The 12,875-nt window shown below is 39.7% G+C and overlaps 1 protein-coding gene across 1 annotated transcript in view; it reads left to right on the top strand.

The window, feature by feature from the left end:
- The window catches only part of CCNI (cyclin I), a 560,313-nt gene that overhangs the window by 279,347 nt on the left and 268,091 nt on the right, over window positions 1-12,875 (top strand). The window contains exon 4 of the mRNA XM_069626334.1: window positions 2,834-2,908. Coding sequence (XP_069482435.1) covers window positions 2,834-2,908 — 75 coding nt within the window. The remainder of the gene's footprint in view (window positions 1-2,833; window positions 2,909-12,875) is intronic.

The following is a 12,875-nucleotide window of genomic DNA, read 5'->3' as shown; positions in this document are numbered from 1 at the left end:
TGCATCAGTCTTACATTTTCTCAAAAAATGTGTTTTGCCAGGGGTAAAAACTAGAAACCGTTGTGCAAATGTGTCAAATTGGTTAACAAGTTACAAAAACATGTCTTGGGAATTTAGTCTGGCCAGTAAATTCTGGGAGGAAGTTGCTGAGATGATAAACAATGTACTAAGCATAGATTTGCAATTTAACTTTGAGATAGTAATAGCAGGAGGAGACTCCCAAGTAGAAAACCCACCATTGCCACAACAATGCTGTTTTTTTTTAGAGAAGCAATGACTGAAAAAAAGGGATACGAATGGGTTGGAAATTGGTGAGGTGCCGGACAAGGGCTGAATGGGTGTAGGAAATGCATAGGAAATCACTGGTTGAGAGAGTTACTATGATAAGGCAGACGGAAATTAAATTATTTGAAGGGATATGGTGTTGTTTCCTCCAGATTGGTTTCTAAACTTTGACTTCTCCGACACAAGAAATGAGATAAGAGATGGTGGTGAGGGGTGGGGAAATGCACCCTGCTTTTACACTGTTACTCATGTATATATATGTATCCGTTTGCCAACTTGTTGTGTTTAAAATGAAATGCAGTCTTTTGAACAGGTCACAGTGTAAATCACAGGACTGTTTTTTTTAAACGTTTATTTTCTTAAGTGTGGTACAGAGAGGCAGTCGTGCCTTTTTTATTTTTTTGGTTTGTTGCAAATCATTCAGTAGTTTTTTTTTAAGTTGGATGGATTGTGTGTTTGCATCTTGCAACAAAACCTTTACATAACTCCCATGGTGCTTTTCCGAAATGAAAACATGCCCTTTTTTAAGCAAGGCAGTGGGGGATACAGGCAATTAAAAAGGGCTTAAAATAATATAGATAGTTGGTACACAAATGTTTCCCTTCAAGGAGGATGTGGGGGAGATTAAAACCTTATCATTTGGGAAATTTGATAGTTTGTGGGTGCTTCAGATATTTCTTCAATCGTTTTTGTGATTTTTGCAAGTATCACTGACTCAAGAATTCAAGGTTTGCTTTCTCATCTGCACCATTGCTGCATGAGCCCTTCCATGGGAGTTCTTGCGAGTACAGGAATTATAGCGTGCTTAAAATACTATTAGGAGGGGGGAAATGTAATATTCATATTTTTGCAGATTCATAGTTTTGGGACGTCAACATTTTTTTTAAATTGACTTTGGGATTTTGCATGTATCATTGACATAATCATGAGAATTACAATTTGCTTTTTCAGCTGTGCCATTGCCACGCAAACTGTTTCAACATTCATTAAGTTTTGAGAGACCACAATTGGTATTTGTGACCAAATGTTGCTTCAGGAGACATGTCAACCAGCAACGTTGAACTGTCTTAGAATTACTGCACTTTATAGTGAGAAGGGGGAATATTTCAAACACTTGAAAGCTTCCAAGAATCGCAGGTGCACATCACCGGTTTCCTTGTGATGCTGAGTGATGTTTTGAGTATAGAAGAAACAGAGAAGGTACATAATTCAGAGGTCTTTCTGCAAGTGCCTCTTGCAAGAATTGGGGAATAGTTCACGCAAAAGATTGTCGTTGAAAGCTAAATGAAAGTGTTCTGCTGGAGCACTGGTGCCAAACAGTAATGGTCTCTGGTTATTAGCTTCATGCTTTCAAAGGAAATCCTCGTAAGGAATTCTTGCGAAAACCAAAAGAAAAAAATATATTGGAAAATAATGTTGAACTTTTTAAAACAAATAAATATCAAGAGCACTAAATGAGGTAAGGTGATTATTTTTTGTTCTAAAATATAAGCTCAATTTCTTTGTGATAATTTCCAATTGGTTAATTGGACAAGAGATTTTCTTGTGAAGAAAAGTTGCAATACACTCAGTACTCAAAACTAGAAAACCCAGATAGTGTAGCCTTTCAATGTAAAAAGTATAAATTAATCTATTACGTGCTTAATATCAGAGACCAATTTCTAAGCGTGGGACTAGGATTCGAACCTGTGTTGTTCACTGTTGTCTTGCTTCCAAGACAAAAAACATTGCCCCTGAGCTATCCTTCCGGTGAAACTATCTTACAAAATAAAGGGAGCTGCTACCGCCGAAAAATCATATAACAAAACCTTAAAATAATTCACTGAAAAACTTCAATTAAGACAATTAAGGTGAATTGGGCCAATGCAGCAAAACCCTTGAAATGTAGTAAAAACATAATTTCAAGTGACGGTAAGGTACAGTTTGACGCAACATGTCATATATGATCTCCTACTTGATGTATATGAAGGCCATAAATGTCATATGTGTTTTCAATAATGCCATCTGCTATATCAATGTTGTGCGTATGGGCTGTGCAAGAGAGGCGCTCCGGGTTTAGGTGGCGTAGCTTTTAACTTGTCAAATTTCAGGGGTCTTGCGTCAGCAAGCCACCTTAATGTTGCTTCTCTGAATCTATAATAAAATTATCTTCTTTTGTAGGCCATTCTTTATGTACGCTAATGATGTCTGTGTATCCATAATTTATTAATTACCCAGTGGTCTAGTATTTTCTTTTGGTACATTTACTAATGTTATAGTCTCTTAAACACAGTGAGGGCAATTACCAAAAGCTCCGACTTCTGAATCTGCTGTGCTATACAGTACATCCATAAACCAATCCATACAATGTATATGTTTTTAATTCTTGCGACTCTTGTGACTTTTGTAGACTGTAAATCCAGAAGCGAGTAATTATGTCCGTTGTGATCTGCAAAAGAAGTGCAGTGTTTTGTTTGCAGATGGTAGTGTTGTAGATTGCATGTTTACGTAATTCAGTTCTCGCAATGGGATCATTTTATGTGTAATATAGATTTTATTTTATTTGTAGGCCCGCCCAAAGTACCTTCGATGTATTGCAGTGAGCTGCTTTTTCCTGGCTGCAAAGACTATTGAGGAAGATGAGGTAAATGTTTTAAATATTATATCTTATCCTAAGATTGGGTCATCAGTTCGTCACATTACCTAATGTCCACCCGATTGATTTCAGTTCAGTCTGTCCCTGTTTTGTAGTTAACATGTTTACTTGCTCTGATTTGCAGTGTTGGTTGAAGAACAGGGTTTGTTAAAAAAAAATCAGACGACATATTCATTACAGATTTGGTTTCCAATTTGGATTTACAAGATGTATCCATAGAATTTAACAAACTATGGGAGGGCGCTGGGGCGCTCGAGAGTCCATACAAGATGGCAGCGCAGTGGTGAAGCTCTGCATTGCGATGCTAGGCCTGGCTGAAAGGGGGCTGTTGGGCTGCCTTGGGATGCTGTAAATGTTGCTATGAACATCGAGCTACCATCCGTGCGGTGGCTGTCAAGATACCAGACCATTTGGTTTCCCCGGAGCCGAGATAACTGTCATGGCGTAGAAGGCCGGGAGCGCTGGCAGGGCGAGGCGGCAGGAGCAGCAGGTTTGCACCCCGGTTGTGTATCTAGTGAGTGGGAAGGGCAGCAGCGGTTGGATTGATGTGGCGTGCAACCGTGTGCAAACAACTCAAGACTCATGGTGAGGGTCGAGACCCTCGCTATAAAGCACACTCGTCACTGCTCTCGTTAGCTGAGTAGCCCAGCAGGAGAAAACGGAGCCCGGGCTTGGCGAAGCATGGTGGCTGCCGCCGGAAGATGAGCACAACGTGGGTGAGCAGGGGATGCGTTTGAATACATGGAGCGTACAGCAGCACCAGAGTGAAGTGTAGCTGAAAGTGGATTAGAGCGCCCATCTTGACCACAACTGTGGATAGTGGAAAATACAGTGTGCTACCCACGGGAGTGTTTGTACTGGACAAGGCCATTTGTGACAGGTATGAGGTCTCCGTGTATTGGAACACTCGCACTATATGTGGGTTGATGCTTTTTGTCATAATGGGCGTCTTACAATCACTGTGGTTTGTGTTGTCCATTTAGCCAAGCATAATTGTGGAACTTCAATTAGGAAAAGTAGATAAGGACACATGGCGTCAGGCAAGTCAAATAAAATACCACTCCTCGTAGTGGGCAACGTGGCTTGGAAAAGCCTGCACCTCGGGACACTGTTATGGCAGTGCTGATTCAGCTAGTGCAGTTAATCTCGAGATTGAAGGGCAAGTTCGACAAACTGAGGGTGACCCAGCTAGAAACAAGGACTTGCACACTGGAACAGAAGACCAATGAGCTGGCTCAACAGTGTGTGCAAGCACAACCCCTGGTTGAGAAAACAAGTTGTGCGGTTCAGTTGATGGTAAGGGTCAACAAAATAATGGAGAATATACTTGAGTTTCTCGAAAATGCAATGCGTGCCCCTCAACTACAAATTATTGGCCTCCCAGCAGGAGTAGAGGGCGAGCACCCGCTAGAGTTTGTCTCCACTTGGCTTCCTGAATTGCTTGACCTAGAGGTGGTGGAATACCCGATTTATATAAACTAGTGCCGCAGGCTGCAAGTGTCTATAGCCAAAGCAATGCAGATGTCAGTGGTGGGTCCCACGCTCTTGATAAGCCTTTGTGACTCCCGTGATGGGGACAGAATTTTGATGGCGGCAGTGGCTAAGAAAACTCTGGTATTTCAGGACCAAAGGATTCAACTCTTCCGGGACTTTTCTCCAGCCACTGGAAAGAAAAGGACACTGAATTTAGTCAACAAAGCTTTCTTGGACCGTGGGGTCAAGGTTGGTCTTCTCTGGCCTGCCAAGATCAGGTTATCTTGGAAAGGAAAGGAATATATTTTTTGGGAATAGGGGGTTGAAAAGCTGCTGAAATCCATTCCCTCCCAGAAGCCACTGCTCAACGATACAGGGTGAAGGGTTCAAGTGTGGGTGACTCATGCCCCCCCACCCTAAGTTTTTATAATATGGCAATGATTTCTTCTAAATAACATCTGGAGAATATTTAACACAGTGCTGAAATGTGTTGGTTGTCTGCTCTTCTTCTAGTCTGAACCTCCTGGGTTCCCCGAATAGACAGTCCTGTGTGATTCCCCCTGCACTCCTGGTGCTAACCTATAATGTCCTGGTGGGTGTAGCCTGAGCACCACACAGTGCTGGCATGGATTGGTTGTAGAGGTGCACTCGTATATTCCACTTCAAGGATAACTTAAACAAATTGAATAAGTAACCAAATAATTCTTGGTGCTGACCTATTAGACCTGTGCTACCAGATCTGACAAACAATTGGAAAACAAGAAATGGTGCCTCAGAAACTCGCCGAGACACAAATAGGTGCACTGCTAACACAGTAAAATACTGCAAAAGTTTTGTTTTTTATAAATAAATGTAATTGGATGTGAAACACATAAATCAAAAACATATAATATTACACTTCATAAATCAAAATCATTCATAAAACTCTATATAAACACTTTCAAAGAGGGAACATTCACATAGAGAAACAATTCAATTCAACCTATTTTGAATAGTAAACACTGTTCAAAGTCACAGTGATATACAACATAAAACAAGTCAATGTATAAGGTAATTGCAATAGTCAAATGATACTCCAATTCCTCTTTAGATTCCTTATAACTGTCATGATATCTGGACCAGGAGTTTTGCTATAGATGTCTTATTTGCACATGCTTCCCTAGTCTTGTTACTACGCGTTTCGGGCTAAATGCCCTTCTTCAGGTATTAGATATCGTTTCTTCCTATGATTAAATAAAAAAATAAATCTCGTCAGTATTTAGTGGTGCGGGCTATATTTGTGATTAAATTTAAAATCTAAAGAGATGTAAGTTTTACTAAACTTCCATACACTAACCTGTGTCTTCTACACTCTTCAACCAGGTCAAGACGCTGTTGCCTGTAGGTGGCCACTAGCCACCCTAAAAACAAATCAAAGTTTTAGGATTTAGTTCAGAGATTAACCCCAAGGCTCCATATTTTAACAAATAAAGTGAATTTTCTGCACACTGTAGGGGATCTGAAGCGGGACATTAGGCAAGAGAGCGCGGTGTCCCGCACAGTAAACAGATCCCACCACGGTGCAAGCTCACAGTGAAATTATTTATAATATAATGCTTTCAAACCGGGGCTCACCTCTTGTTGTTTGTCGAGCCCTCAAAAGGATATGTTAGCTTGGCCAGGTATTTCTGCGAGTTTACAGAAACTCCAACTGTGGAAGAGATATATTTAAAGGAGTCACCTTCCTGGGTTCAATGAATCTGGGTCAATCATTCAAGAAAGGAGAGATTATTTAAGAAGTCGTACAGAAAACATACCTGCACGGAATTCAAATCGGATCCCTGGCTTTATTTGTGGGATTGTCTGCATGTAGAAAGTGACGTTCTGTCCAGATCTTGCCAAACGTTTTCAATCCCTATTTAAAGTGCAAGCGACGTATAGTTAATCTACTAGGAGCGGTGCGCTTCTACAGAAGTTGCTGCAGAAAGTAATTCGCAGTTAAACTTTACCTGATATTTCTAACTGCAGTAAATGCCATGCGTCCTCGCGTCGCTCGAGTCCGCTGTTCCTCCGCGTTTCCGCAATGTTATTACGAAAAATTACTACAGTCCGCCGGTAGCCATGTAACGGTAAACCGTGCCACTTCTCTTATTGCTACCCGGAAGAAAACCACACTCGTTCCAAATTGGTTACCAGAGACTAGACATGTCTCCATGCTTCCGTTATGGTCCCAAATAAACGCCATCTTGAGGAGAAAAATGGCAGCCGCCCTCTCACGGGAAACGTTCACAAGTACTTATAAACCTGTCACTGTTTACCCGTGCGCTTCAAGAACGATTATCAATCGTATTACCAAGGATTACTATTCAAATGCCCCTTTGTTCCATCAAAAGAGGACGATGTTCAAAAAATAAAAATAAAAATTAAAGTTAAAATTAAAGTCCTCTCATAAGGAATCTCTTATCTCATTAAATTCAATTACGTGGCAGTGGGAGCCTCTGCATGTATTGTTGGTTAAATAAATACTCCTTAACTCAATGATCCATATACCATTTACATCATCATATCTAACTAACAAGTCCCTAGATGTTCTTCGTCTGTCATAGTTGTTCTTTGATACATATGTTGACATACTATTCACAAGCCAATTCTTTAACACTATATCATTGTGGCAAAGTGTCACTACCACTTTTCAACAGATCTTATTTGTTGTTGGACATTCCCTGGGTATCTCATGAATTTCATAATCCTACTACAACATATTACACAATAAATCAAACCAAAAGGGTGTACATAAGATCATAACAGGCAGTATCGGGATTTACAAAAAACAATATAGATCCCATTCAAGATTCATTCCCCCAGGGTACATTGAGTCTAAATGTTCGATCCAATATGTCTCTCTCTGTTGTAGGAGTTTTTGGAGGTTCCCACCTGGTCTGGGTAATCGTTTGTACTCCACTATACCAGTACATTATTGAAAGAAAAAATCAATTTCTTTAAATTAATGCGGAAGATGAAGCTGAAAGTGTTTTTTTGACTCTATCGATATAATGGAGAGCAGACAAACATCTGAATATTTAGAGATGAAACCTAAAAGTTACTTCTCCCCTCCTGTTCAGAATTGCACATTAGAAGCTTTTCAGAAATCAGTGTTGAAAGATTTGAAGAAAATTAATTAAGAAAAAACAAAGGACGAATTTAACGGCGAGAGAGAAACAAGTATTGGCTAGACTTTGGCAAAATCCAGACATTATTATTAAGCCAGCGGATAAAGGTGGTGCCTTGGTGATTCTTGATACCAGCAAATACAAGGAGGAAGTGGAAAGGCAATTGGATGATACAGATACCTATTTAGAGGTTCTGAACGACCCAACTGAACAGGTGAGGGCTATTATTAAGAAAACCCTTGATGAGGCAGAGATTGAAGAATATATCGCCGATAAGACTGAAGCTTTTTTGACCAATTCACATCCGATTATGCCAGTGATATATGTACTTCCTAAAATTCATAAGAACTTACAGAATCCTCCAGGGCGTCCCATAATTGCAGCTTCAAACAGTTTATTGGAACCACTAGCACAATATCTGGACAAGATCATTCAACCGTTAGCTCAAAAAGCAATCTCATATGTTAAAGATACTAATCACTTTTTAGTGAAACTTCAGTCAGTTGACTTTGCACCAAATACAGATATACTTTTCTCAATGGACGTGACCAGTCTGTATTCTAATATTACACACCAATCAGGGATTGAAGCTATGGAATGGGCACTATTGAATAACCATGATGAAATACACAGCGATGAGCTATTTGTAATACAGTTACTTACAATTGTATTGAATAATAACTTTTTCATGTTTGAAGACCGATACTTTGTTCAAATTTCTGGCACGTCCATGGGTGCAGCAATGGCCCAGAGTTATGCTAATGTATACATGAGACATCTGGAAGAGACAATGGTACTCAATAACCAATTATGGAAGAAACATTTGAAATTTTATGTCAGATACATCGATGACCTTTTTAGTATCTGGTCTGGAACTGAACTGGAATTACAGAATTTTTTTGAATACATGAATAACCTGACATCAAGGATTCAGTTCACCCATAAAACCAGTACTACAGCTCTAGAGTTTCTGGATGTTTTAGTTTACCTTAAGGGTAACAGATTGGCGACAACCGTTTACACAAAACAAACTGATAGAAACAGTTTACTTTTGGGATCAAGTTTCCATCCAAAGAACACAGTTGAGAGCATACCACTGAGCCAACTTTTGAGGTATAGGCGGATAGTTTCTGATGAAGATGAATTTGATAAGAAAGCCAGTGACCTCACAAAAAAGTTCCTTCTGAGGGGATATGACCCTGTGCGTATTCAACAGGACCTGACAAGAGTAAAGGGGATGTCCAGATCGGACACATTACAGACGAACAGAAGAGTAGAGGAGGAGAAGCTGGTATACGTAACCACATATTCACAACAAAGCCACCAAATCAAGACAATTATCAAAAGAAACTGGTAGACTTTAACTATGGATCCAAAATTGCAGGAACTTTTTCCGACTACGCCTATGTTTGCATACAGCAAAAGTAAATCAATTAAAGATCATTTAACAAAATCGGACTTTGGATATCAAAAAGTTAAACCAATGACATTCAGAGGTACCTTACCCTGTAACAACTGCAGTTGTTGCCACAACATCATTAAAGGCAACTATATACATCACCCACACAATGGTAATAAGATCCCCCTTAGGCATACTACAACGTGTGACACAATGAGTGTCATATATGGGATAAGATGCCCCTGTGGACTATATTATGTGGGCCTCACGGGCAGAAAAGCTAAACAAAGATGGGTCGAGCATAAATCCAATGTGAGGACAGGTTCAGTTAAATCCCCAGTTGCACAACACTTTAAAGACTTGAAACATTCTGTGGCTCAATTGCAATTGGTAATTCTTGAACATGTGGTATTACCCAGACGAGGTGGGAACCTCCAAAAACTCCTACAACAGAGAGAGACATATTGGATCGAACGTTTAGACTCAATGTACCCTAGGGGAATGAATCTTGAATGGGATCTATATTGTTTTTTGTAAATCCCGATACTGCCTGTTATGATCTTATGTACACCCTTTTGGTTTGATTTATTGTGTAATATGTTGTAGTAGGATTATGAAATTCATGAGAAACCCAGGGAATGTCCAACAACAAATAAGATCTGTTGAAAAGTGGTAGTGACACTTTGCCACAATTATATAGTGTTAAAGAATTGGCTTGTGAATAGTATGTCAACATATGTATCAAAGAACAACTATGACAGACGAAGAACATCTAGGGACTTGTTAGTTAGATATGATGATGTAAATGGTATATGGATCATTGAGTTATGGAATATTTATTTAACCAACAATACATGCAGAGGCTCCCACTGCCACGTAATTGAATTTAATGAGATAAGGGATTCCTTATGAGAGGACTTTTAATTTTAACTTTAATTTTTATTTTTATTTTTTGAACATCGTCATCTTTTGATGGAACAAAGGGGCATTTGAATCGTAATCCTTGGTAATACGATTGATAATCGTTCTTGTAGCGCACGGGTAAACAGTGACAGGTTTATAAGTACTTGTGAACGTTTCCCGTGAGAGGGTGGCCGCCATTTTTCTTCTCAAGATGGTGTTTATTTAGGATCATAACGGAAGCATGGAGACGTGTCTAGTCTCTGGTAACCAATTTGGAACGAGTGTGGTTTTCTTCCGGGTAGAAATAAGAGAAGCGGCACGGCTTACCGTTACATGGCTACCGGGGGACTGTAGTAATTTTTTCGTAATAACATTGCGGAAACGCGGAGGAACAGCGGACTCGAGCGACGCGAGGACGCATGGCATTTACTGCAGTTAGAAATATCAGGTAAAGTTTAACTGCGAATTACTTTCTGCAGCAACTTCTGTAGAAGTGCACCGCTCCTAGTAGATTAACTATACGTCACTTGCATTTTAAATAGGGATTGAAAACGTTTGGCAAGATCTGGACAGAACGTCACTTTCTACATGCAGACAATCCCACAAATAAAGCCAGGGATCCGATTTGAATTCCGTGCAGGTATGTTTTCTGTACGACTTCTTAAATAATCTCTCCTTTCTTGAATGATTGACCCAGATTCATTGAACCCAGGAAGGTGACTCCTTTAAATATATCTCTTCCACAGTTGGAGTTTCCGTAAACTCACAGAAATACCTGGCCAAGCTAACATATCCTTTTGAGGGCTCGACAAACAACAAGAGGTGAGCCCCGGTTTGAAAGCATTATATTATAAATATTTTCACTGTGAGCTTGCACCGTGGTGGGATCTGTTTACTGTGCGGGACACCCCGCTCTCTTGCCTAATGTCCCGCCTCAGATCCCCTACAGTGTGCAGAAAACTCACTTTATTTGTTAAAATATGGAGCCTTGGGGTTAATCTCTGAACTAAATCCTAAAACTTTGATTTGTTTTTAGGGTGGCTAGTGGCCACCTACAGGCAACAGCGTCTTGACCTGGTTGAAGAGTGTAGAAGACACAGGTTAGTGTATGGAAGTTTAGTAAAACTTACATCTCTTTAGATTTTAAATGTAATCACAAATATAGCCTGCACCACTAAATACTGACAAGATTTATTTTTTTATTTAATCATAGGAAGAAACGATATCTAATACCTGAAGAAGGGCATTTAGCCCGAAACGCGTAGTAACAAGACTAGGGGAGCATGTGCAAATAAGACATCTATAGCAAAACTCCTGGTCCAGATATCATGACAGTTATAAGGAATCTAAAGAGGAATTGGAGTATCATTTGACTATTGCAATTACCTTATACATTGACTTGTTTTATGTTGTATATCACTGACTTTGAACAGTGTTTACTATTCAAAATAGGTTGAATTGAATTGTTTCTCTATGTGAATGTTCACTCTTTGAAAGTGTTTATATAGAGTTTTATGAATGATTTTGATTTATGAAGTGTAATATATGTTTTTGATTTATGTGTTTGACATCTAATTACATTTATTTATAAAAAAACAAAACTTTTGCAGTATTTTACTGTGTTAGCAGTGCACCTATTTGTGTCTCGGCGAGTTTCTGAGGCACCATTTCTTGTTCACCACACAGTGCTGGCCAATGTGTCTAGAGTTTTACCATGTGGACCCCCCTACTCATTGTTTTGTACTTTCAAGGTTGGGGCCAAATATGGACGAGAGAAGAGTGCTTGCTTGTGGTACTAATATATTGGTGTTTCCTATTTATGTTCTCTTGTATTGTTTTTACAAGTTTGAAACAAATAAGTTAATTTTAAAAAACTATAGCAGTCTACCAATTTCTTTGCATGATGTAACTCACAGGCACATTTTAGTCTGGATCACCAGTTTAGCTTTACTTTGTGTCCTTCACAGACCTTTAAAATGTTCCTTTTTTCCTCACCTTTTAAAAAGCACATTATGTTCTAAAGCAGTTTTGGTAATTGTTACTGCAAAGACTGGAGGGGCTATCTGTACTTCTGCCATCTATATGGTAGGGTAAAGGCACAGAACACCCCAGCCAAGACTTTCAATGGGTAGCAATGGACGAGCAACCAAGGCTTAAGCGTTCAGGAGGTGATGTAGGCTGGTTCTTATGTACAGTGAGTCCCCAAGCCCCACAAAGTTATGTACACACACTGTTAGGTGGTAAAACAGCTTCTTTATGTAAAATAAGCTTCAGTAATATATATACATTTAAATGATAACACTTTGTACTTTGGCAATACTTATTCAAAGAATGGCAAATATATACACTCTATGTGGTACCACACAAGACTTAAATTCAGTAATAGATGCACTAATTGCAGACAGTTTTAAATAGGCATGTGAATTCCTAAGTGAGGTGTAACAGCATAGAATAGGGAATAAAGGCAGGTTAGTTATGAACAGTGGAAGAATGCTTTCTTTAAATGAGTAATTCTGAGTGAGGATCCCCCACAGCTGGGCAACCTGTAATGGAAAAGTTGGGGAGTAACTTATCTGGTCTTTTACAGCCCAGTCCAACAATGTTCAATAACTTTGTACTTTCTTTTAAAAGGTTCTACCACCCCAAAGTACGAGAGAGGCTGCAGGAGAAACAGGACAAATCTGGGACATTTGGACTACTCCTGAGGCTAGAAGACGCACTTCCTCGTCACAGTACCTTTGGTCCCTTGGCAGGCGAAATGGCAGAGTTTCCCGGTTTCAAGGATACCCCTTGGAAGAAGGAGCCACTGGGATGCAGAGTCCAAGAAGAAAAATGTAACCAAAGTCTTTCTGAAGTGCAGCAGTTTGACCCTTTGTGGTGCTTTCCTTTGGTCGACAATTTCTCTGACTGTAGAAGTGCTAGGAAGATGAAACTTGCTGTGGGCTCCTTAAAGGTTTGGCGGATGAGAGTAAGACCCCTGGGACTGTTAATAACTTCTGGAGTCGACGGGTGCATAGGTTATTTCTGGTGT

The sequence above is a fragment of the Ambystoma mexicanum genome, chromosome 6p (assembly GCF_040938575.1).
Source record: "Ambystoma mexicanum isolate Mex_15411 chromosome 6p, UKY_AmexF1_1, whole genome shotgun sequence".
In the NCBI taxonomy this organism is placed as follows: Eukaryota; Metazoa; Chordata; class Amphibia; order Caudata; family Ambystomatidae; genus Ambystoma; species Ambystoma mexicanum.
The sequence above is the reverse complement of the archived record's forward strand: the minus strand, read 5'-3'. Positions and strand labels throughout refer to the sequence as shown.